This window comes from Phyllostomus discolor, chromosome 1, assembly GCF_004126475.2.
Source record: "Phyllostomus discolor isolate MPI-MPIP mPhyDis1 chromosome 1, mPhyDis1.pri.v3, whole genome shotgun sequence".
In the NCBI taxonomy this organism is placed as follows: domain Eukaryota; kingdom Metazoa; phylum Chordata; class Mammalia; order Chiroptera; family Phyllostomidae; genus Phyllostomus; species Phyllostomus discolor.
The window spans coordinates 50622374-50649866 of record NC_040903.2 but is presented as its reverse complement, the minus strand read 5'-3'; the positions used below and the strand labels follow the sequence as shown (position 1 = coordinate 50649866).

General features: G+C 38.2%; 1 protein-coding gene across 2 annotated transcripts in view; it reads left to right on the top strand.

Moving 5' to 3' along the window:
* Positions 1–7394: 7394 nt before the first annotated feature.
* Positions 7395–27493, top strand: part of ANTXR2 (ANTXR cell adhesion molecule 2) — a 154658-nt gene continuing 134559 nt past the window's right edge. Inside the window, exons 1-7 of one of the 2 annotated variants that reach the window (XM_028505608.2) lie at positions 7395–8207; positions 8834–8905; positions 10960–11031; positions 25752–25833; positions 26298–26405; positions 26538–26606; positions 27386–27466. In XM_028505608.2, coding sequence (XP_028361409.1) covers positions 8056–8207; positions 8834–8905; positions 10960–11031; positions 25752–25833; positions 26298–26405; positions 26538–26606; positions 27386–27466 — 636 coding nt within the window. In that variant the 5' untranslated portion in view covers positions 7395–8055. The remainder of the gene's footprint in view (positions 8208–8833; positions 8906–10959; positions 11032–25751; positions 25834–26297; positions 26406–26537; positions 26607–27385; positions 27467–27493) is intronic. The other variant, XM_028505607.2, reaches the window with a different exon arrangement.

Genomic DNA, 27493 nt, shown 5'->3' with positions numbered 1-27493 from the left:
TTAAGACCCAAGCCAGGATGTCTCTCCTGCACCAGGGGGACACTCCTCTGTCTGCTTGGCTTCTGACACCCTGTATCAGACCTCTCCCCCCTGACACCATTTCTTGGCTCTACCTAGTGGCTTTTGACCTGAATTGTTCATTAAGGCAATGGAAGGGAAGAGAAATAGGAGATAGGATTTGACATGTGGAGTGTGGTATCAGGGAAATGGGGTACCAAGTGAGATAAGACCCAAAGGTATAATTGTGTGTGAATGTGAGGGACACAGTGACTATCCTGGTTTCTCCAGAGCATAGAGTACATGAGGGGACTTAACTTGTGAGAGGTGAGGATACAGCGCTAATTTGTGATGCTACTGTGGATGGCCTTAAATTGTTAGGGACTGATGCCATATTGGTAGTTATTAGGCAGGTGATTGGCTTTTATATTTCAGAAAAGTAAATCACACCGAAGTGTATAGGAGGTGTGGGAAGACAGAATACTATCGGAATAAGTCCACTGAGAATTGAGAAACTGATCTGGACCAGGTCTATGACAGAGGGCATGAGAAGAAGGGATGCGGTGACAGAGTGGTTATAGGACTTTATCATTCCAGAACGCCATTCTGAGTCTGGCCTGGTTTGTGGTGGTCTGACATTGCATGTGAGATATGACTTTCGTCAAACAAGCTGCCAGGTGTCTTGGCTTTCTGCGGATGTTCTAGATTTTATGACTGTCTCCCCTAAATTCCTCCTTTAGGACTGAAGCACGTGTTCCCCGTAGCCGGGAGTTTGGCTGCTGACAGCTCGCCACCGAGTTCCTCCTGAGGGAAGGGAAGCTGCCTTGCCCTAGGTTATGCTCCCTGTAAAGAGTCGGCCCACACTTAATGACTGGTCCATGAGGGGACAAAAACCCTGGCCCCATTCCTTCACTCAAATCGGGACCATTCCACCTCCAGGAGCTACCCCTAGGGTTGGCTGGGGACTCCTTTGCAACCACATCCTGTTCAACTTTCCCTCTGACCATTCTTGCTTCTCTCACCTGGCAGAGTGTGAGATCCTGAGGGCATGCTCCAAGTACCTCTTTCCTGCAGATCTCAGAGTCTCAGGTCTGTCCCTGGGAAACTGGATTCAAAACACATTCGATCCCAAATGTAGATGTTGATAATCATTCTGTCATTGGCTGATGTCCCCTGTTGTTGTACATGGAGATATTAATTTTGAAGTATTTGCTCCTTCTCAAAGCATTTGTTTCCTCTCAGGAAGTCACTCAGACATCAGGGAAGCCTAGTTCTTTAATGACTGTACCTGATAAGTCTCGTCCCCCATAGGTGCTGAAGATGCATTTCCCTCCTCTGAATCACTGTAGAGATGTGACGAATCACTCTACATGTGATGTGACTCTGAGTCATTTCCAGCGTGCTCCTTCCAGCAGAGTCGTGTTTATCACTGTGGGTGTGATGCAGAATTACGTACCTGTAAATCGTATAGATCATACGGTTTTCTACACATAAAGGATACATTTATTTTGTTTTACTTTATTACATTTATTGTTGTTGCTTATTTGTCCCTCTTGTTTGTTGTTTGTCAGGGTGGGGGGGGGATAGAAATAAATTAATGATAAGATATTGGAAAGGTGAACTCCTGAGAGGAGGGGATATAACACTTGTGCTTAGAACATTACCAGATACATAGTAGGTATCAGTATTTGTTAAATAAAACTTAGTAAAGAAATAACTAACTAAAACTTAACATGAAGTTCACAGGAGCTCTGCAGGTCAAAGAGACAGCGATAGAGGGCCTACTGAACATTGTTAGTCATCAGGTGTCAATCTGAACTATTGTGACTGCATGAAACTAGGTTTAAAAGGGTTTTGTATTTAGTAGCATATTTTCTATAACGAAGTGATAAATTCTAACATTGCATTTGAAGTTTAGTTTGATACAAAGAATAATCTTCAAAGAGTAGGGGCTTCCATGGTTTGTGAAGCAAAATACTTCAGCAGACATCTAGCTAATTTTATAAAAGAGAAATATTTTAGATTTACTTACCTAAATAATTCAGTCTAGTTTAGCTCCTTCCTCCATCCCTGTCCCTCATACTCCTTTTCCTCCCTAACCCCCTCTTTTCTTTTTTTCTCTCTCTGTGCTGAATAATCTACATTCCCTATCCCATTCATAATTTAAAACTGAAGGTTAAACAGAGTTCCAGCAGGTCTGCTATGGTAGAAGAGTAACTTTGAAACCTTAACCTGGCTGGTGTCCAGCTCTCACAATGCCCTACACCTCTCCTCTGACAGAGGAGGAGAGTAAGCATTGCTGTTGTTACTGCTCCTTCTTCATAGTGTGGTGACATTTCAACTCTGACCTCATCAGTGCTTGGAAATACAGTGACCAACAGCCTCCTTTGCCAGGGACTATCCCAGGGACTACCCCAGTTTTAGCACTGAAAACTTCTGGAAATCCCTCATCTAGGACAGATCAGGGCAGTAACTAAATGTTTGTCCAGTAACTAATGCTCTTCCCACTGATAAGATGAAAGTGATTGTGATAATTATGTAAGTATTAATTATTGGTCTCTGCTATGAGAGGCCATTTCCCTGCTTTGCTGACATTTCACTTACATGTGCAAGTGAGTGAAATGAAAAGAGTTCCAGAAATGAGCTGAATTTCTTACCCAAACAAACAAAGGAATGGTGACCCGCTTTAGTACCTCAATCACCCCTTCCGGCCTTGTAACCAGGAAGGAGAAACTGAGTGGGAGAACCTGAAAAGGGCCTGGAAATTTTGAGGAAGAACAATTTTTAGTTCAAGGTATTCTGCTTTGCTTTGGGTCTGAGATAAGACAGTTTTTTAGATCAATCTGTGGAGTCTCAGAAGACAAACAGTAAGTCAAGAAGCTAGAGGAACAGGAAGCCAATGCTTTCTGTGAGTTCAAAATGCTTCACCATGAGGATAGAGAACATGGTTAGCATCCCATCTCAGATTTCTTCACCTTCTGTCCCCTTCTAACTTGAAACCAGTTATCATTAGTTATTGGCAGATTTGTTCCCCGGATTTTACCCAGTCATACTGATAAGATATTCATTGCTAAAGGTATGCGATGTCTTTGATTGTCTTGATTAAAACTAATGTTGAAAATGGAGACCAGTTTTAACCAACAATAAATAATAAAAACCTTGAAAAGGAACTTTAACAAGCCGTTAATACAAGTTTCCTGAAAATGCTAGCCTGTTTCAGCTTTGCTATGAGAAATCAAGGGGATGAATGTATCTACTGTTGGGTTCAAAGGTGAAATGACACGTGGAAGCACATCCCTGGAGGCCTAAAGTCTGCAAAGGAATCAGAATTTCAGAACCTCAAGAAAAGGTGAAGCCAAGGGGGACAGAATAAGGATACTTTTAATATCGCCATTTTTCTTCTAGAGCTCAATTACTTGAAAACAATGGAGAGTTCCTGTCTCTTTGTAACAAAAGTGTAAGTTATCTTTCATTCAATCACCTCCTTGCCCCATCTGTACCTTCCCTATCCTATCACTTAAGAAGTGGTGGGTCCAGTGGAAGATATAGAATTTCCATCTTCAAGTGGCAGATATTTCCAAACTGAAGGTCCATTTGTATTTATTGGAGCTCTTATCCATTCATTTTTCTCAGTTTAGCTGCTAAAGGATGATAGTCCACAGTGCCATTTCACTGTGCTCTGGTACTGTAGTAGTCTCCTAACTGGTCTACCTGCTTACATTCCTACTGCCTCCAAGTCCATTGTATCATATCAGTTGGAGTGAACTTGGAAAAACTTAGATCATATTATTTTATCCCCTACCCCACCATCAGGGTTAAACTCCTCTAATGGGCTCCTATCACACTTAATATAAAAGATCTGAAATCTTTTTTTTTTAAAGATTTTATTTATTTATTTTTAGGGAGGGAAGGGAGGGAGAGAGAGAGAAACATCAATGTGCAGTTGCTGGGGGTTATGGCCTGCAACCCAGGAATGTACCCTGGCTGGGAATCGAACCTGGGACACTTTGGTTCCCAGCCCGCTCTCAATCCACTGAGCTACTCCAGCCAGGGCTAAGATCTGAAATCTTTATCACAGTTTACAAGGCATCACATAATCTGGTCCCCACCTACCTCTCTTACTTCGTCTCATCCACAAAGCTTCAGCCACTCTGCTTTTCCTGTTTCTTGAACGTGCTAAGTTAATGCCTACGTGGTATAACAGGAGCTAGGGATGTTTCCTCTTTCAGCTGCTGGAATGCTGCATTTTTTTTGTTAGTTATCTAGTTAGTCATTCTTTATTATATTAGCATGTCTTAAACTGCAAATCACCTTTTCTCACGGACATTCATTTATTTATTTTTGTTTGTTTTTCCTCCTCAACCAGACTGCCAGCTTCATGAAAGCAGGGGCTAGTCACCTTGTTCTGTGCATTAACTGTAAGTCCTAGGACAGTGCCTAATGGATAGTTGATACTCAGTAAATCTTTGTTAAAGTGACAGGTTTCAATTTGCAAAATGCTCACAAACAAATCTGGTTGTATATCAAAGATAATATAAAAGAAGAGCTATATACACAAGACAACAAACAGAAGAGATACTAAAAGGCAAAATGTGACTAAGTACTATATGAACTTTTTATCATAAAGCATTGATTTAGTTAAAACACAAAGGAACAGGAGGCTTCCAGTTAAGATGGAGGCATAGGTAGACACACTTTGCTTCCTCGTGCATCCATAGGAAGAATTACAACCAGATCTCAAAACTAATAACACCATTAGAACTATCAGAAAATCAAGCTGTATGGAAGCTCGACAACCAAGGATTTAAAGAAGACGTATTCATCCAGAAAGGCAGGAGGGGTAGAGTCATGGAGATGGGTGAAGAGGTAGTATGGTGAAAAGGCAGTGGGGTGGCACAGATGGCCACCCCTAAGATGCCTTAGGGGTGAGTTCCAGCCCCCTGCCAGACCACACATTCCAGGGTTCCAGCATTGGGAAGATAGATCCCTGATACTTCTGGCTGTAAAAACTAGTGGGGGTTGGGGAGGCCGAAGAAATTGCCAGATTTTCACCTCTTAAAGGGCCAGCATAGTCTTACAACATATGCAAACCAACCCACTCTGGGATTCACCACCAGAGAAACAGCTGGAATGGCACCAATGGCACATGGGAAGGGGGTGAAGTGACTGCAAATGTGGTAAGCTCTGGGCAAACCATCAGAAGCCAGGCAGAGGCACTCTCTCCTCTCCAAGCCCTACCCATACAGCCACAGAGTGGTGAAGCAGGTGCCGCTCTTTGGCAATTACCTAAGGCTCCACCCCATACAATTTACAGGTGCCTTTTCTACATAGGCCACACTACTAAGATAGTGAGTCAAAGCAGCTCTCCCTAATACACAACATAGGGAGGCTGCTTAATTGAGAAGACAAAGAAATATGGCCCAAATGACGGAACAGAATAAAACTCCAGAAAAAGAACTAAGTGAAATAGAGATAACCAACCTATTAGGTGCAGAGATCAAAACACGATTTATCAGGATGCTCGGAGAACTCCTTGAGTATGGCAAAAAAATAAAGGAAGAAATGAAGGTTACCCTAAGTGAAATAAAGAGTAATCCATAGAAAAACAACAGAGAAGGGAAGGGAGCTGGGGTTCAAATCAACTATTTGGAACATAAGGAAGAGATAAACATTCAACCAGAACTGAAAGAAGAAATAAACATTCAAAAAAAATGAGGAGAGGCTTAGGAATCTCTGGGATATCTCCAAATATGCCAACATCCAAATCATAGGGATGCCAAAAGGAGAAGAGGAAGAACAAGGAATTGAAAACTCATTTGAAAAAATAATGAATGAAAACTTCCCTCATTTGGTGAAGGAAATAGACATACAAGTCCAATAAGCACAGAGAGTCCCAAATGAGTTGGACACAAAGAGGACCTTGCCAAGGCTCATCATAATTCAAAGGTTAAAGATAAAGAGAGATTCTTGAAAGCCGCAAAAGAAAATCAGAGAGTTACCTACAAAGGAGTTTCCATCAGACTGTCAGATGATTTCTCAAAACAAACTTTGCAGGCAAGAGGGACTGGCAAGAAGTATTCCAAGTGATGAAAAACAAGGACCTACAACCTAGATTATTCTATCCAGCAAAGCTATCATTTAGAATGGAAGGGCAGATAAAGTGCTTCCCAGAAAAAGTAAAACTAAAGGAGTTACTGTCACCAAGCCATTATTATAGGAAGTATTAAAGGAACTTATTTAAGAAAAAAGAAAAGGATCAAAACCATGAACACTAAAATGGAAACAAATTCACAACTATCAACAACTGAATCTAAAAACAAAAATGAAAACAAACAAACAAACAAAACCCCCCAACAAACTGAGCAAACAGCCAGAACAGGAACAGAATCATAGATATGGTGATCATTTGGAGGGTTATCAGCTGTGAGGGAGAAGGGTGAGAATGGGGAAATGGTATAGGGGTTAAGAAGCATATTGATAGGAACAAAGTAGGCAGGAGGCTGTTAAGAATAGCATAGGAAATGGAGAAGCCAAAGAACTCACACATACAACCCACGGACATGAGGGGGGTGATTCCTAAATGGAAAGTGGGTATCTGGCTGAGGTGGTTTGTGGGGGGGTGGGCAAAGGAGGAAAAATTGGTGCAACTATAATAACATAATCAATAAAAAAGGACAAAGGAGGAGACGACACCTGATATTACTGTCAATAATTATAAGTTCTAAAAGCTAGTTTCAACAAGAAGGCAGGAAAAGTCTTAGGTGGAAGTGGTGGAGAGGACAGAGGAGGGAGGGAATGGAGATTCAGTACACAGAGTGTTTGAATGCACGCAGACGTCAGCTCCTGCACAAGTATGGCAAAGGCAGCCTGGCTTGCCCCAAGAGGAAATTCTTAATATCTGGAGCTTGGGGTAAATGACAGTGGAAATAAATATTTTGAAGTCCAACTTTTCAATTCTAAAGGCTTCTGTCTTCCCCCTCTTACCCTCTCCACCACCTTTCCCTTGGCTTGGTGAAGTGAAAGTACAAAGTAGGTTTATAACAGAAAAAGAAGAAGTTGCCTTCCTAGGTAGAGGGTTGGGCAAGTAAAAAGCATGTTTTGCTTGTGGTGGGGGCGGGGGCGGAGTAAGCAGGCTATCACTTCCCGTGGAATTGCTAGTCTTTGGTCTTTGGTCTCTCAGCCACACAGCGCTGAAATAGACCAGGCCTGTAGGACACATGGGTATGTTTAGTTTCTACAGGACATTTGTTTTTCTAAACTCCTCCTCTTTCCAAAATTTGGCCAGCGTTAGTCATTTCCAACTCGGCACGAACCCCGCAAGTGTGCCCGTGAGGCTCGCTCGCTTCAGATCAGGCCCCGCCCACACTTAGATGAGATTTGGGCCGATCTTACTCTTGGCTTGGGTTGCAGTGGCTGATCCCAGCCACTAGCCCGGAGCCCGCTCAGCCTCCTCCCCTAAAGGGGACCGCCCGGCTGCGTGGTGCCAGAGCCCAGCACAACGAGAAAAGTTTGGAGCGCCTGGGGGAGTTGGGCCGCCGGAGGAAGGGAGCCAGAGGACAGGGACCTCCACTCAAAGTTTGAGCGGCCGTCGCCTCATTCCGGGGGCGTCCGCCCCGCAGCGCCCTGCAGCAGCCAGACTTCAGTCCAGCCGGAGGAATGGGGCTCTCGGTCCGGGACCAAGGCGAGCGCTAGGAGCTCGGCTAGAGGACTAGAGGACGGGGAGGAACTTGTTTTGCGAGCTGTCGCCGTGGGCCCTCCTTGTGTGCAGGAACTCTCCGGAATCCGGTGGGGAAGGACTGGATCGCTCTTCCACTGGGATTCGCCAAGAGTTCCGGCGGCAGCTGCGGAGGTTGCAGATTCTCCCTTTGTCCTCCTAGGACCTCCCTCCCACCCTTTTTTCCTCCCTCTGTCAGTTAGTGGGTTCCGCTGACCCAGGCCCCAGTGCCCCAGCTGCTCGCTGTCCCCACCCCAGGGTCCCTGGTAACTCCTACCACCGTAGTGTTCCACCGAGTCGAGCCGAGGGGGCTGTGAGCAGAGTCGCAGGCCCCTGGCCACAGGATGGTGGCGCGGCTGTCCCTGGCCCGCAGTCCCGGGAGCTGGCTGGTCCCCGGGCTGTGCCTGCTTACGCTTAGTGGCCCGGGAGGACTGCTGAGCGCGCAGGAGCAGCCCTCCTGCAGAGGAGCCTTTGATCTCTACTTCGTCCTGGACAAGTGAGTGCAAGAGGGAGGTCCAGTGTCTTTTGGTGAGGGTTGCATTGGATGAGCTGTGGCTTGGGAATCTGGGATGTGTGCGTGCCCTGGGAGGGGTGTTAGAAATCCATTGATGGGTGCCCTTTTGCTGTCTCCGTGCACAATTCAAGTGCCTTCCGATCTTTGCTGGCAGGGGCTGGTGACGGGAGCCCCAAGGGGTTGGACTCTCACGGATGGTGGGGTAGTCACTGCTTGCCAGTCAAGGGCCTTTTGAGTAATGGAAGTGCAGCCGCTGGGGATACACTTCTGTGTCCCTAGAACGTGGACCAGACTGTTTCTCAGCCTCCCTGTCCTCACTCCGTGATACTGGCTGAAGTTTGCCTGGTTTTATCCTAGGAAATACTTAAGGTTAACATACCCGTGTGGTTTGCATTTCTTTCGAAGGAAGGCGGTGTTTATTTTATTAAAGAGCTGGGATCCTACTCCAAACAATTAGCAGACAGGTGGTCCCCAAAATGGGTTGACTTCCCTGATTCTTGGAGCACCTAAGTTTCAGTTACTGACATTGTTACTTTGCCTCTGGAAGAGGCCAGGGTACCCCCATGTAAATGTCTCTTTTTCTTATTTGTTCAATTTCATTTTCTCAGGTCTGGGAGTGTGGCGAATAACTGGATTGAAATTTACAATTTTGTCCAGCAACTCACGGACCGATTTGTGAGGTATTTTCTCTCACTTTCTAGCCACTGGAGTTTGAGGTGGAGGGAAGTAGACTAAAATGCAGGGTGTCCCTTTTGTGAGACCCTTTGCAGGAAAAGACCTCACTGAAATGTGGATTTTAATGTGCCTCCAGATCATTATTACACATATGCTGTTATTAGGACAGCCCGTCGGTTGTTGAGGGCTCATTTCATCTGGGTCCCAGAAACTTGGCCCAGGCTCTGGGGAAGCATCTTCAAATACTATTCCAAATGTCTTTCCTTTTTGAATTTTCATCTGTTTTAAATTTCAGTTATGCTTTCTCATAATTTGTCACATTAACAATTTTTATGCTAATAGTACCCATAATATATTTTTCTTTCCATACAATTCTTAGTATTGTAGAGGTCCTCATTAAAAAAAAGTGTTGGTAAACTTCAAATGAACATGTGTTAATAACTACTACCAGCAAAGGCACTTATGTGTATGTTTAAAGAAATGACTTGTGTTTACACAATGTGTGGGTGTGTGACCGGTTTAAAATTTAACTGTTCTATATATGCAATAAGCCTTACTAGGAAAGACTGATTTTTTCCCTCCTATAAAAAGCATAACTACTATGAAATCCAACTTACTCTCTTATTTAGAAGTAACTAGGAATTAGTGGCATCCCTATTTAAAATTAGCCCTAAGATACTAGGCTTTTGAGGGGTTTTTTCCCCTTTCATTTTTCTTTTTTAGAGAAAAATGCAATGAGCAAATGCAAGTTTATTGAGATAATGGAAAGGACACAAAAAAGAGCCGTATCATTAAATATTGCTTCTTTCAGTCTTGTTAGCCCAAATGTTGTCTGTAAAACAGGCTTGGATGATCAAAACATTTTGAAAGTCATGTTGCAAGTAACTTCAACAATCTGTAGAGGCCTAGGCAATCCTTGCTTTCATTTATTGGCAGCAGTAAACTTACCCCTATAAAAATGTATGCTTGTCCATGTTCAATCATCAGTCTTCTGTTTAAGAAGCCAGTATAACACTCTCATTTCTGGAGAGGGTCTGAGGTGAAACTGCCTAGGAAAGAAAAGTAAACAGGGCTCTATATCCTTACATGTCAAAGGCAGAAGAGACAGTTGTTTATAAATTTTCTGATTTTACTCAAGAGTGTACAGAGAGCATCACAGAATTTGACCAGAAGTAATGGGTCATTTCAATAGAACATTTTCATGAGGCAGGGTTCTTATCTGGTCTGGTTTGCAAGTTGAATACACTGTTTTCTGGCAGTTTAGTTGCTTGGTTACTAACCATACATTGTAGGAAGTGAGTAAGGGGTGGATGCTAAAGGGAATGACTTTCAAAATATGCATAAGACTTTGCAAGATTGTTCTGATCTTCAGTTTATAGATCTTAGTTTCTTATCTGCAGTTTTCAATCTTAGTAAGAGTTGCAAAAGTGCCTTAGAAATAAGAACCATTCTGTGACATATATATCTCAAGTTTAAAAGATGTAGCTAACTGGGGGGACTGTTGACAAGGGGAAGTATGACGTTTGAGACCTGGAAAATTGAAAATGCCTCATCAAGCAGGAGGGTCTGTTGGTCTCTTTCACATTGTCCACGGTACTCTTTAAGTATTCTTATTTCAGGATAACTTTTGTGTGAATTCATATCAGAGTTGTAATTAAATCAAACTGGCTACTCTCTAGTCCTAGATATTGCTAGTGATAATCATTCTTCAGTATTTGGTCTCCTTTAAGGAAATGAGGCAAAACATCAAGCAGTTTCTACAAGAAAAAAGAAAAGAGAATTACACTGGCCTAGAATTCGTCTTTCTAGTTAGTCTCTGCCTAAATGGCCCGGTGGGTCATGGAGGAGTGCTTGAGTGCTGTGAAGCACTGACTAAATCCAAAATGATTTAGGCAGTAACATTAAGCAGAGTTAGTGTATCTGCTTAGAGGGTTCCATTTAAAAGAAGCCTGGACCATTCAGTGAGACTGATTTTAAATGAGACTCCCTAGCCATACATCTGTACAGTATTGATATTTCTTTTAAAAATGTTTTAACTGCCTCTCTTCTTATTTTGCAGCCCTCAAATGAGATTATCTTTCATTGTGTTTTCTTCTCAAGCAACCATTATTTTGCCATTAACTGGAGACAGGTTAGTGCATTATCATTTCACTGCAGGCTTTTAGTAGAGACTAATCTTAAGAGAATGATTGATATTCCAAGTGGTGATTCGGGCCTCTCAGTGGAATCAAGCAAATGCACATACAATTGGGTTCTCTTCACTAATAGAGGGGAAAGGAGGTATGAGTGATATAAAAGAGCAGATAATCTGAAAATCAATATCATTCATATTGGCTGTGGAAAGTACAATGAAACCCAGAATTCTGCTTTAGTTATATATTTACTACTTCCCACCTTTTCCCTTCTCTGTTACTGTTAATAGCTCTACATCTTTCTTGTTTAGATGTAACACATTAATCAGCTAAGAATTTGAAGATCATTAGGGGTCAAGAAAGATAAGGTCTAGCTGGATAATTTACTAGGTTCAGCAGACATCCTGGATCTCTACCCTTTCTCTGAGGTCCATTGGTGCTGAATATATTTACTTTTGTAAAGGAACTTGCTATTTATTATATCTATTATATATAATATTATATATAATATATATTCTTATATTATGTATAACTCACACAAAAATTACATATATATCTTACATCTTTTATAAGATATATAGTATGAATGTATGTGTCTATTTACATACACACACAGATATATATCTTTTGTGAAACTTGTCTCTTTTTCCAAGCCAATGTCAAATATTTTATGTGACCATTTCTCTGTCATTTGAACCCGCTGTAGCAAGTTGGAAATAGTCATTGCTGTATTTTTAAAAATGGCTGGTTTCTATGGGATCGGTTTTGTTTACTAGACTTTGTGTTCCATAGTGATGGGAGATTTTCTTCTTCATTTTTATATTTACTTTATTTAACACAGAGTATGCAAGATAGTTCTTATCAGTTCTTATTGAATTAATGTCTGGGTTAGCATTATTTTGAAATCAAATTTCTCCCAAATGCAGTTTTAGCAGGGGAGGCTGGTGTACTTTGTTTTGCTTATGTGGATTTCTTGAGAGTTATGTTTGAATGCAGGTTTCTTTTACAAATTATTTTTTCTTTAAATAGGTAAAAAATGCATAATATTTAAAAGGATTCAGGGAGGGCACTTACATAAACTTTTAATTTATTTGTGCTTCAAGTACTAGTTTCTCTGGAGAGGGAACCTCTGTGTAGATGTGATATCCAGCTTACAACCTCAGTCTTCTTACTGAGCCTTCCCTTCCACATTTCCTGTGTGTATCTGGATTTCTTCAAGGGCCAGAGCAATAGTAGCCTTTTATGACAGCTTTCTATACCCAGTGATACCACAGTCCTTGCCTTCATGAAAATTTTTTCCACTGCCCAGCTTAATTTCCAAAAAAAGTGGCTTTGGATCCAGCCTATCATTAGGCCAGATAAGAGAACAATATTAACATTTACAGCATGCACATATAGAGAAAAGCACTTAGTGTAATACCAGACACACAGTAGACTCTCAGTAATTGTCACCTGCATATGCTGTGCCAGGTTCTCTGTTATACACCTGATAGATGGGTCCTCTGGCACTTTGAAGATGAAGAGCAGTCACTGGTTGACAACACTGATATCACTTAGAGGTGCACACAGAGTTTAAATCATTAATCTAAATCAGAGATTCTTGCCTTATCACTGGTTGAATCTAATAGGGGAGAAGTTGGAATGGGTGAAGAGGCTTCTTCTTGAAGAGACAGCATACCATTGTTGAGTTACTGAACCAATTTCTCGTCAAGTGGTGATGGACTAGTTACTTAACCTCTTTATGCCTCCTTGTTTCCCCATCTATATACTAATGACAATGATGATGATGATGACAATACCTACCTCATAAGATTTTTGTAAGAATTGAAGTCAATGGGACAATGTAGGATAGATTCTGGCATTTATATATTCAAAGACTAAAGTTTTCTTCTTATTTGTTGTGAGCTGGAGCTAGGGAATATGTAGTATTTTAGTAATCAGGGAAGATATAAAGAGAGTATTATTCTCTTTAGAAGGATTTATAATATTCCAGGCAGAATTTTCATAATGCTACTTGCAACTCATTTTATATGTGGCTTGCTTGCCTGTCTCTTTAAATAGAAATACACTCAGTTTTAATGAATTGCTCTATTTGGGGCACATTGAATTAGTTTGGGGCAACTCATTTTATATGTGGCTTGCTTGCCTGTCTCTTTAAATAGAAATACACTCAGTTTTAATGAATTGCTCTATTTGGGGCACATTGAATTAGTTTGGGATGGCAGAAAATACACTATGAAGAAGAGTTACAGTTTTGTTACTGATTTGGAGACTTGGGTCAAAGTATCTACTCAGTGTGTTACTTTTTATATGTATGAACTCTAGTCATAAACTATCAGGTTTTCTTAATAGAGATGTTATGAAGATCAAAATAAGATAATACATAGAAAATTACTTTGTATATCACAGAATAGTCTCCATTAAAAAATATTGTTTTTTGCTTGTAGTTCTTCTTATACTAGTTTTATTTAAGTAAACCAGTAACTTTAAATTTCTATGGTCCTCTATATTTGGATATAGTGTCATTTTTCATCTGTTACTCTCAAGTGTGTAGAAACAATTTGCATATTTAGATCAAGATCACTGAACAAATGTTTCCACAACTATTGTGGATCTTTGTTTCAAAGCATAGAAATGGGTATTCTATATGGCAGCTTCCTTGATCACACTGACAAATAGATCTGAGTACATGAAAAAGACAAAAATTTAAGTACAGAGGGTTTCACAATTTTTGGTTCTGGTACTCATAATTCTTCAGTACCTTGGTAAATATGAGAAGTGCTTCCTTCGTGTTTCTCAGAGTGTTGCCAAATATTTTCAGTAGAGATGAGGCAAGATGGGAAGGCAATACATCCTTACGATAGGGCTTCTGTTAGCTAGGCCTCCTTTAGGGCTTCAGCATAGTGTCTGGTACTATGTAAATGCATGCATAGAATAATACTCATGGCAAAAAAATCAGTAATATACTTTATATACTTATTTATTTTATTCTTTTAAGTATTTCAGTTTAAAAACACTCCCTTCTTTTCTCTTGTCACATGATTTTTATCCTCCATACATGTTAGTCCATTTTTTCTCCTACCCTCCTACCTGCTTGCCTTCCTTATAAGATGTATTGAGCATTGTGGGTTCTGGGTGTAACACAAAGATGTGTGATCCAGTGTATGTGAGAGTAAGGGGCATGCCCATACACACACACAATTCAGGGCTGTATGAAGGGATCAGGTAAAAGGAAAGTGCTGAGTGTTACTTTTTTAAATATGAAAAATATCCAGCCTCTCAGTATTAGAGAATTTGAAACAGGACCATTTTTAAAGGATATTTTTAGTTAGTATGGTGCATAATTGGGGATAGTGGATTATGCTCAGTTCTGTTTAATATGATCTTAATGATATAAAAATGATTTAGTTGAAATCATTTAGTGAACAATTATTATGTGCTAGGCAGTGTGCAAAATGTTTTCCATTCATTACCTCATTTAATCCTTCTATCAACTCCATGTAATACATACTATTATTATCTCAACTTTACAAATGAGGAAACTGAAGCCAAGAAAGGTAATGTAGCTTGTCCAAGGATACTTAGTTAATAAGTGGTGAGCAGCATATTAGCCAGAATGGGTTCTTAATGTATAAAGTAGATCATGCCACTCTCATGCTTAATACAGTCTAATGGCTTAGAATAGGAGCACATGTCTCCCAATTGCCTAAAAGTTCTACCTGATTGCTTCACCCAATACCCTCTTATATCGGTTGCCACAGGTTAGTCCACGGGCCTTTGCATTCCCTGAAAAGGCCAGGGTTGTTTCCATGGCAGGAATTTTATTCTTTCTCTGCCCCAGATCTTGTTATGGCTAGGCCATTCTTGTCATTTGGGGCTCATCCCATGTGTTACCTCCTCTGAGAGGCTTTGCCTGGCCATCAAGTCTAAAGGAAGTCAGACCCTCCCCCTCAGTAATTTCTCACAATACTCTATTTGGTTATCACTTTTTGAAATTATTCTGTTAATTACCCTGGCTGGCGTAGCTCAGTGGATTGAGCGCGGGCTGGGAACCAAAGTGTCCCAGGTTCGATTCCCAGCCAGAATACATTCCTGGGTTGCAGGCCATGACCCCCAGCAACCGCACATTGATGTTTCTCTCTCTCTCTCTCTCTCTCTCTCTCTCTCTCTCTCTCTTTCTCCCTCCCTTCCCTCTCTAAAAATAAATAAATACATAGATAAATAAAATCTTTAAAAAAAAGAAAACACTATAAAAAAAAGTTAAAAAAAAAAAGAAATTATTCTGTTAATTAATCAATTTATTTTTATCTCCATGACTGTTATGTAAATCACATGAGAGTAAAGGGGTCTTCTTTGTCTTGTTCACCCACATATCCAATACCTAGAACAGAGCCTGGCACATAGTAAATGCTCAATAAATATTTGTGAATGAATGATTGAGTTTGTCTGACTCTGGAACCTTAGTTATTAACTGCAATAATGTATTTTCTCTCTTTGAGAGATGGCAAATGATGACATATTTTCTAATTTTCTCACTCCTACTCTCATAGATAAGTTATAAACGTTTCCAACTCTGTTTTCAATATCCCCAAATTGAAACAGTTATATAATTGTTTGACCTGAACACAATTATCAATTACTTAGGACAAAATATTCCTTAGGCAAAAATATTCCTTAGGCAAACTTGTTGGAAATTGAAGGGAAGCCATTTGATTAAGTTTAGATAATATGCATATTTCTATTATTTGAAAGAATTTCTCCTAATTCCTTTTAATCTCAGTTAAAAATTTATTTGTGTTAAAATAGTCCTTTTGAGAGTTGGTTACTTATAATCGACATATTCATGGTTCAAGGACATTTTACAGCATTTGCAAAAGTTTAGAAGGTTCCTATTAGCAGTTCTACTTTTACCAGCACCAGTGTGCAAAGACAAGCATGTTAGACACTAGATATTGCAGCCTTGTTCAAGACAGTGAAAAACTCTATTCAGTCTAAATGCCTATAAATTGAGGATACTCTAATTAGAGTATATACATAGAATGAGATACTATGTAGTCATTTGAAGAATTAGAAAATCCATATATATTGACATGAAAATATATCTAAGCTATATTGATTGAGAAAAGAAAGTTGTAGGACACTCTGTTAAGTGTCCTTTAGTTTTAAAGAATAAAAACAAAACTTTTAACTGTCTTCATGGGGTATGGTGTGTGTGTGTGTGTGTGATTATAAATGCCTAGAAAAATGTTTGGAAGATATGCAGTGAACTATTAACAATGTTATTGCCTTTGTGGTGAGATTCAAGGTGGGCAAAGCCTTCACATTTTCAGTTTCCATACATGCATCTTGTTCTATTTTATTTCAACCATAATGTATTATGTAAAAATTAAGCAAATGCTTAAATTTAAAAGAAACCTTAGTGACTTTTTCTGTAGCCAATGATGGCTCTCTTGAAATCAGAACAAGTTCAGGGGTGGGGAAGAGTGAGCATTAGGAATAGAGCATATCCAGCTCTTACACTGGAGGCTCTTAGAGTCTCCCTGTTAGAATGAAAACACTAGAATTAGACCTGGGGTCAAATACACTGAGGAGCTCTAGACTAGCGGTGTGACCTTGGACAAGTGACTTCACCTCATTGCCCATTCCCTTGCTTGTTAAATGGAGCTAATCATTCCTACCCTACAGCAATATTGGGACAATAAACGCATATAATGTGTGAGAAGGCCAGTGTAATGACAGGGTGGGACGGAGGCTAAGGTTGAAATGGGATTTGGAGGTTATCAGGGTACACTGTTATCATCGTTCTCGTAATGACGTGCCAGGATTGTAACAGAAGTTCAGAGAAGTGATTTGCTTAAAGTGACACAGCTGAGCAGTTAGGTCCAGAATTCAGGCCCAGTCCGACTCCTGAGCAGGAGCACTTAACGGCTGCCCTGCCTGAGACTCTGTGTTCCTCCTTCTCCAGCCTTCACAATTACTCAGGATTTGTCATAATTCAAAGACATATTCATTCTCTAAATTTATTCTACCTTAAAAACCAGTGATGTGGTGAGAGGAAGTGACTATAGTTGGGCTTACAGAAAATTCTAACAGGGAAGTGGTCTGGCCACACATCATGCTAATACTGGAGTGTCAGGGTGTGGCAGCAGCTCAGGTTCTAGTCATGAATGTATTAATACTTGCTTCCAATGAAGTCTCACATCTGCTTCATGAGTGTGGTCTAGAAAATCAACTACACTGTTGCTCATGCCTGTGCGGCAGCCCTGGCACACTGACGTGGTAACACAGAGGTCAATTTCTCAGTCAGGCATTGAGTGGGGAAATGGAATAAAAATATACAAAATGCAGGAGGTATGGACTTCAGGTGTGATCCATGTAGCACACGTGGGTTAGTGTAAACCACACTGGAGGAAAATCTCTCACAAAACACAGATTGTGTGGAGCATTTTGTAAGCAAATGCTTTTGAATCAGGACTGCTACCTTTGGGTTCATTGGTTTGGACTCCTGACCACAGAGACCGGGCATATGTTGGCCTTAGAGTGACATGTTATGTAAATAATAAGCAAGTTTTTATATACAGTGATGGCTAAACCTGTTAGTTCCTAAGATAATAGAATATATTAGCAATGTTTGCATTTAGGAAATGACCTTTCATTCTTTTGAAACCTATAAATGTTTTTGCATTTGAGGAGCTAATAAGAGAAAAATTAATTTTTTGCAATTTATCCTTTGTGCACTATGTAATATAGCAGTATATAATAACACAATTAAGTAGATAATTAGAGTGGGTATATTTGAATGAATGAACAAGTTTTTCTTTGTAATTTTTTTTTCTGTTTTTGTCAGCCTGGTTAGTATTTTTAATATTGTGGCTTATTAGAGGAAGGAGACAGTTAAAGTGGTAAAGTCCATTGAGTACTTACTATGTATCAGACATTTTGCTAAATGTTTTATATGCAATAGTGCAGATAAAGTACAGTGCTAAGTGGATTCAGATCATTAGTAATTTTGTACAGATATAAATAACACCTTGAGAACATCTTGAGAATTTTGTTTCTACTCAATCCACTAAGTTTTACGTCTAAAAGAGAAATTTAATTTTATAATAACAAGCCATTTATATAATACTTTTATAATTTTAATTTTATAATAATAAGCAATTTATATAATATAATTCTTAGGAATTGCTATATTTTGTTTGTAGTTACTGCTTATTTCAAGGAATAATGTTCCTGGCTAATAATTCCTTAAGGATAAATAACAGAATTGACCTATGATATAAATACCTATACATTTATGCTTATGCAATTACCAAAATTGACATTTGGTAATATAGATGTATGCAGCTATCAGCTTTTGTGGTAGATCATTCTTTTGTGACCTCCAATGAAGCACAGAATATATACGTACATATATATTTGTATATATCATTATATATGTAATATCTTAATGTATAAAATGTATGTGTATATAAAATAAATATATTTATTTACCTAAATATATCATTTTAAAAGTCTGGGTTGCCCCTGTTGCTTACTTTAATCAATAGGTTACATCAGACACACACGTGGAACTGTATCATTTCCAGGTCTAAATCTTATTAAGGCATGAGAGCTTCCTTTTTTGTGGGTTTGCTAGTCAGGTGCCATATAAAACATTGACTACCATAAGACCACTGTGGTAGGAGGAAACCCAGACGAGCCACATGGAGAAGAATAAAAACTCTGATCAGCAGTCCTGGCTGAGCTCCCAGGCCATAGGTAGCACCAATACCAGCATCAACTTGCCAACCATGTGAGTGAGGTCACTTCTACCCTTCCAGCCATTCTATCTTCCCAGCTCACCCTCTGAAGTCTAAAAACTTCCTGTGCAATGCGTAGTATGATGAGGAACAATAAAATGTGTCTATACCATTAATTTCTGGGTAGTTTATTATATAGCAATAGGCAACCACAGTAGAAATTGTGGCTAGAATAGAAGCTGGATGACCTTGAGGAGACTGATAGTAAAAACTGGAAGAGCAGTGACAAATTGTTATTGGAGGCTGAAGCAGAGATGACCATTTTATGTAGTGGTAGGAAGTTTGGGGGTAAGGTGGAAAACAGAAAATGCACAAAATGCACTTGTGGATATAGCCAAGTAGATTTCCAGGAAGACTGTTGAAGGCCTCGTTTTGCTTCTCTCAACTACCTATAGTGACATATGGGAGATATGAGATGAGCTAAAGAAGGAACTTTTTAGTTTTCAAACAGGATTTAGAAGAAATATAAAGAGTCAGGACTTGATGGACTTGAAAATAAAACTCTTATCCCCAGCCTCCCTTGGCAAAAATATTACCCCGATTTAAGAAATGGCCGTAGTTCAACAATCAAACCCAGATTGCTGCCTGTAAAGTATGGTGTTGGAAGAAAAATCAGATTAAAGGTGCAGTTAAAAGATCCTTTATTATGACTTCAGAAAGACTTAAGATGGTCTCTGGCAGACCATTTTATCTAGACAAAAAGGCTTACAAGAATCTGAAAAATGTGTCTCATAGATATGCTCAAGTAAACCCACGGCTTCTAAACCTTTTGGGTTTGTGCCTTGCTTGGCTTACAGCCTGAAGTAGAGAAGAGCCTCTTTTGAAGATATTTTGTGCCTGTGCCTTTTATCTAATACAGTGAATTATAATTTGACACACTGGAATTTCACAGAATTTTCAAAGGAGTTTTATAAATGTAGATTGGGAGAGAGATATATCAAATTAAAAGCAACTTCTGGGCCCTCAATGTCCTACAGGCAGGAATAGCCAGCACTTATGGGCTATTTCTAATGAAAAGACAAAGATGACTCAGAACGTGTAGTCAAAGCCCAGGGGGTGGAGTCAAGAGCCAAGAAGGTACATTTCCAGGAAGTAGGATTGAGAAGCACAGAATTGGGAACAATGCAGCAATAAAATATCTGACATTTATGGTACCAGGGTTTTTTGTTTTGGTTTTTGTTTTTGGTTATTTAGTGATGCATGAGAAAACCCCTGAAAATTTAGTGATTTAAACAACAAATATAACAAATTAGAGAGGTAATTTTGGCACTAGCCTTTAGATTCTAGTGCAACCAATGCCCCATCTCAGTAAATTTTTAATGACAAATGTCTTTTACTTTTGTTACTTGTTATTAACCATTCCCTCTCATTCCTCTTATTCTTTTGTATAAATTAAAATATTTGTTTATTAATAACTTCGATATATTCTCTTTTATTATTTTAATAATATTGGCATTATTTCCTTCTTGAGTTAAGTTACAATAGATTGGCACATTTTCCTTTACCTCCATCATTTTAAATAGTATTATTAAATTCAAACTCTCAAGCACTTAAGAACTAACAATATGTAGAAATACTTTGATAGTACAGTGTGAGGATAGAAGTTTTGCTTTCTAGAGATCACTACGATTTTCATGATTTTTTTTCGTATGGGAGAAATGCAGGACCAGAGATGCTACATAATTTACCCAAAGTCACAAGACTAGTAAGTATTTGAGCCAGGAATTGAGGCCAAATCCTAATGCTTGACCCGTATGTTGTGATCATTGTTTGATGCAAAATGACATAATGAAGGAATTGAGGGTTGATTGGCATATGACCTGGCTTGGTCCCTGACATATCTATCACATGGTAAAAGAATAGTAGCTAATATCTGTGTAACACTTACTTTGTACCGAACACTTTATAAGCATAAACTCATTTGATTTTCACAGCAGACTTATGGAGTTCACATTAGCATTACTTTTATTTATGCATGAAGCAGCTGAAGGCCGTAAAGTTTCACTAACTTGCCCAGGCTCACATGCCTAGGAAGTGGAGGAGCAGTCTGGTGCCAGAGCCTGGTGTCTTACCATTTTGATGTCTGTTACCTCACAACCAGCCTGCCACCTTTTATATGTTTTCTAGACGAGCAACATAGCAGTGTAAAGGAGAAATGTAGCAAAGAGGGTTTGGTTTGGGTGCTACTCACTTTCTTTTTCTTATCTCTCTCTAATATTTCTTTTATCTAGGCACCCACTACTTACTGAATGTTCAAAGCTTCCAAATAACATTGTACTATAAATATCATAATGGACACCTAATAAATATTTATAGACTGAATGATTGAACCTCATTGGAGCAGGCATTATTATTTATGGAAACTGAGCTCCAGGAAATTAAATAACTGCTGATGGTTGCATAATTTATTAGTTGTAGAACTAGAGTCTCAGTTCGTCTCTGATTTACTCCAGTCCCTGAGTGTTCCCACCTCATTATAAAGCTTCCCATCTAATTCCTCCAGGGTCTTCTCCTCACCAAAGTTTCAATATAACACTCCCCCCCCTTTCCTTTTTCCCCTTCCTTTTTGGTCTCTATATTAAAAATGTTTTAACCCTCAGTCTGCTGAGTGAGCTCTCCTTGAAATTAAGAGGCAAAGTGAACTGGGTGAACAAAGTCCTACTAATGGGGAATAACTAATGTCAAAAAATGACACTAGTAGTGACACCTTACTCTGTACTTACTATGTGCCATTTAGTCCTCACGATGGCCCCATAGGGCAGATATTTTCATCCCTATTTTATAGATGAGGAAACATGATAGGTCCTGGAATTCTCTCTGGCTATAAGGCATACCATTTCAGAAACTGTATTTTACAATTTATCATAGTCTCTCAAAAACCCCTTCAACAGAAGGACCGACTGGCAACATTGGTAAGGAAAACAATATTTCAACATGGAAAAGTTTTTAAGTTAGATTAGACCAGAGGTTCTTAGTTATGGCTGCACTTTAGGAGCTTCCAAAAAATACCCAACCCTATCACAAAGTAAGTAAATTAAAATCTTTTCAGTCAGAGCCTAGAAGAGATTTAAAAAAAAAAACCCTTTAGGTCAGTCCAGGGTGCAGCCAGGGTGGATAACTACACTGCATCTGTAGAGAACTATGAGGGAACAGCCACGGTCTATGTGTGAGTTGTTCTCTCACCATCCTATAGAACCACAGGGTTAACAGGGTGTGTGTGTGTGTGTGTGTGCAACAGATGTGTGTAGATTGAATGATTGGAATCTGGAAAGTTAAGATTATGTGCATTGAAAAGTACTATACAGATATATTGTATAAATATACATCTTTTGTCATAAGTAAAAGGTACTTACCATAATATTGTGCCTAATTGTGTCATTTGGGAAAGTCAGAATTTTCTCATAAACTTTTTATTATGCCATGCTTTATAAAAATATATCTTTAAGTTGTGATGTCATGGGCACCTTCCACAATCCAAAGTGTCTAGAAATGGGGAAAAGCCCCTGAGAAATGTGTGCCTGATAGCAGTAATTGCTACATTTCCTTCCTTCCCATCTTTCCCTCATCTTCTTATCCTTTCCCTTCCCTTTTACCTCTTCCTTTCCCTACTCAGAAGAGAAATTTGAGATATACTAATAGAGATGAAAGTGTTAATTTTATAGATTAAAAGAAAAGGATCTGTTTTTTGTGCCCCTCACCCTTTAGTCCATATAATTATAAAGAAGAAGAGTTGATTATAAAGTTTGGTCTGCCAATTCTCAACAAAAACACAAAATCAGAGGTTAAATACACCATTTTGTTTAATTATTCTTCTTTCCAAAAAGTATTTGAAGCTGCATACATAACTTGCAGGAATAAAGATGAAAGTAAAAATCTTAGAAAAGATGCTGTAGCATTATGATAACTGTAGGAGCTTAGCCAAATTTTGTGAATGAGTAAGAAATTTACTGCGGACTTCCAGATAGGAGGAGAAGAAACAGTTTACATAATGTAGTTAGCAAAAAGGAGGAAGTGTACAGTGATTACTCAGGGATGACAAGAAACTTCTGTCTTGAGACTTTACAGGGGACATTATGTATCAGGATAGCAACATCCTTGACTAGAGCCACAAAACAAATACCAAGTAGTTATGTTATTTCTGTTCCTGGTAGTTGAAGACATAATGTTAAAGCCCAACTCAATACGGTTGACCTTCTAAGGAGCTGTTGGATTTGAGTTGATCTTTATAATATACCCATTTTTTCTTTATTTTGATCATTTCCTCCTTGCTTTCTATTAGAGATTCCTTTAAGTCACAGCGTAGATGAATGAATTCTGTTGTTAACCCATGACACAATTTTGTTTTCCCTCAGTTAACTGTTTACTAGCAGAAATTTAGAACTTATTTTTAGTTGCTCAGGATCCTTCGAAGGCCTGAATCTGCCCAGTCTTGTGTTGGCTTTCCTTTTCCTTAAAGTGACATTTATGGATGTGAGAGAGGCTGACAGGCCTCAAAATCTGTCTGGAAGGTAGCACAACCAGGACTCACATGTGTTGATGTTACTGACATGAGCCAGATACACCTTGACTGCGCAGATGCAAAAGTAATGGTGGGATTTAGTGTACCTTAAAATATTATGGTGGCAGGCATGAGTATGGATAGAAAAGCAAGAGGCACTCTGCCCCTTCCAATGAAATTAGCTGGCAGAGCCCCCCACCCATCTTCCCAAAAGAGTCTGAATTCCACGTTTGGCAAAGGGTTTTTTCTTCTTCTTCCTTCTTTCTTCTTCTTCCTTCTTTCTTCTTCTTTCTTCTTCTTCCTTTTCTTAGAGTCTTCTGCTTTTGTTGTCTGGCCCTCAGGAGTAATGGTGAGCTGAATCTGAACTGAGTGGAGAAGGCAATTGTTGCCATGCAAAATCTGTTTGTGTAAACTTGAATTTCAGTTGTCTTTTCATTTTCTTTTTGGCAGCAAACATTAATGCTTGAGGACACACTGCCACTCATTTTTGGAAAGCACCAAATATTTGGGTTTTCTCTGTATTCAGACAAAATCAGCTTCAAGTTGTTTCTGTATATACTAAATGTAAATATTTAGATAAAATGAGACTATAAATTATGTAATTTACTCCATCATGTGTGGAATTATGAATTGTTTCCTATGGTAGATTGAAAAATTTGTTGAACACTTACTTTGTAAAAGGCATTATAATGGAGTAGGGAGATACAGTATATATAATAGACACGGAGACAGGCCACTCTAAACTTCTAGTCTTGTTGAGAAGTGACAATATTAAATTAAATTAGTTAAATTATTTCAAAGTAGAATGTTTTTCAGAGACCGAGTCATTCACTATAGTGAAAGTTGGACAGGCATATGTTTGGGGCACCACAGGAAAAGAGTTTGATGAAGTTAGAGAGAGGTGCAGATTAGGTAGATTTTAAACCAAGTACTAAGGGAGACAATGTGTGTCCATAGACATGACTGAATCAGGAAGGGGGAAGATTAAGATCATACTTCGAAAGTTGTTTTGTGTTTTGGGGGAAGTTTTTGAGTTGGAGAACCTGTCTGATAGTAATTTCATTACAGTGTTAAAATATAACCAATAAGTTCTTTTAAAATATGAGTGAGGATCTGGTGAATGACTCATTCAAATATTTGAAACAACATTACAGTATGACAAAATAATAATAATATTTTTTTATTTTTGACATGTGTTTAAATAGTGTATTTTATATGTGTATATATATGTATATAATTTTGTGTATAAACCCAGCGAATTCCTTGATGTTCAGATAATACACTTGTTATCATCTGTTGGTATAAAATTAAATTTCAGTTTTCTTTCATCTATCATCTTCAATAGTGTGACTGCTCTTTATGTTTTATTTAAAGACCTATACTTTAATACTTCAAGATTTTAATTTAGAAAGGTATTTTTCTTTGCTTCTGTTTAAAACTGAAATTCAGAAAGCACTATATTAAGATCTCTCTTCTGATCTTTTAAATTTAACATTCTAAAAATAAGTTTTTAGTTTATTTTGGGTTGTTTTCACAACATTATCATATTTATCTCAAGATTCTTATGGGTTAGTTTATTTTTTTTTAAAGGGACCTTTGGAACCTATGTTTAAATAACCTGAAAAATGAGTCTTCTCTTTCTCATACACAAAAATGGCTTTTAATATAGTCATACTTCATTTAGACATACTCCATTGGGACAACTAATTAGTCATGATGAAAAAGATTAGTTTATGGTTGTGTCTCTTTTTAAGTTATATTACTCCTCTGAGGAATCCATTGTCTCCATCCATTTATTCTTTTATTTGCTCATCTCCGTTAATTCTTTTATTTGTTCATCAAATATGTGTTAAGTATCTACAATATTCAAGAGAATAAACTGGTGTCTGGATGGGTGAGAAGGTGCTACAAAATTGCCTACCTCATGAGACTCTGGAAGAGAAAAGTTGAAAAATATTAATTTTCATAAGTAACATGGCTAAATAATATGACTTAGGAATTTGCAGATAACAAACTTTCAACCTGTAGGGAGGTGGGTTAAGTGCTCCAGAAATACTTTTTTTAGTTAAGCTGACCTATTCAATCTTTGGTGTTTCTTTTTTAGATGATTTACTCCTTAGCATTCAGTAAAATGAATATGATTGAAAATAGTTGTTCTCAACTCAAAATGCCTAGAATATGCTTAGATTTTCAAGACATTTCACACTGTTAGTATTTTTATTTTTTGTAGTTAAAATAGGCATTGCTAAATACTTATTAACATGATGAAAAGTATGAAGAGCTATGGGCCCTCAAAGCTCATTTTTCCTTTTCTTTCTGAAGATGCCTTCATTGCAATGCGACCTTATGTTTTGAGAAGTGCTTATTATGATCTTTGCTCATTTTTCTTTATTTTAACATTATAAAACATTATTTTCAGAGGCAAAATCAGTAAAGGCTTGGAGGATTTAAAACGTGTTGTTCCAACAGGAGAGACATACATCCATGAAGGACTAAAGCTAGTAAGTTCTTTTACCTTTATGCGTATGGGAGAAATTGTTTTCTTATGCTGTAATAAAATAATTTCTAACTCCCTAGTAAAACTGAAAGACCCCATTACATGTTTATTCCAGAAATAAACTTGAAGTTCTTTTAGTTGTTCTAGGAATAAGGCTGGTAGAAAACATTATGTATCATGGTAATAAAGAAAACCTTAGATGCCATTTTGCCTTTTAAGAAATTTTCTATTTTCTCTATGGTTATAGTCAAGCAAAGCTAAAAATGTATGTCATTTAAACCCAATAGCAACTACCTTATAATATAAATACATGCATATTTCAAATAAAATAGTTAACACAAAAGTCATGTTTCAAAAGCCAGTCTATAATATTTTGATTTTGTCAGGCTTACTGATTCAGCTTGATAGAACATGTTGGTTCAAAGTTAAGATTAAATTGTGAGTTGGATAATTATTCTTCATTTTCAGGCTAACGAACAAATTGAGAAAGCAGGAGGCTTAAAAACCTCCAGTATCATAATTGCTCTGACAGATGGTAAGTTGGACGGTCTGGTGCCATCATATGCAGAGAAAGAGGTGAGTATTGAACTGAAACTGTTCTTTACACCCTAGTGTATTTTACTGTGTGTCTCTGCCTGTGTAACCTGATATTTGAATAATGTACCTCTCTCATTCTCCACCTACCTCTATTTCTATTTTTCTCCATAGGCAAAGACATCCAGGTCATTTGGGGCTAGAGTTTACTGTGTTGGTGTCCTTGACTTTGAACAAGCTCAGGTGAGTACAGCTGACCTGCAAACTTTAATTTAAATCACATAATTGTTTTAAGGATAGTTTATCAAATTCTTTTCATTGATGACTTATGACATTAATTGTTAAAGATTTTCTATAACAAGGGCCATATTGTTGTATATCTTCATTAATAATGTCTGGTTTTGATAGGTTTCATTACTGAAAACAAAACTCTAAATTTATAGAATATTTATTTGGTTTGGAGAAACTAATATAGGACAAATATTTGGGTTAAAATAATATGACTACTCCTGTTCTTTAACTCAACTGACAAGATTATTATGACAGTCATATATAGGTATTTTAGTTTGACTTAAAACTAAATCATTAGGGATGCAGGGATTTATGAAGTTTGCTTATGAGAAATCTTTAATAATTTTCCTTAAAAACAATTTTTTCATGAAGTTTTAAGAGTTTATATATTAAAAATATTTGCACTCATAAAGTGATTTTACATTTAAATTTTTGGTTGAACATGACTAAGACTTCTGTTTCTCATGATATTTATAGCCAGTAGGGCTTTGTACTGTTTTGAAATTGAAACTTGAGGTCATTGTAAAGGGGCTGTGGCTGATCTCAGTTCATGTCATTGTGACACATTAGAGTTTCCCTAGTACCAGCACCTTCTGTTTCTGATAGGCTACCCAAGTGGATTAATCCTGTGGTATAATTTTTCAAAAGAACATAATTAAAATGCACTGATGTTTATAAAGTGTTATATGTCTCAACCACCTCTTAATTAAGTTTCCCTCCTCTTTCTAAAGCTTGAAAGAATTGCTGATTCCAAGGAACAAGTTTTTCCTGTCAAAGGTGGATTTCAAGCTCTAAAAGGAATAATTAACTCTGTGAGTATTTCTCTGGGAGCAGGAAAG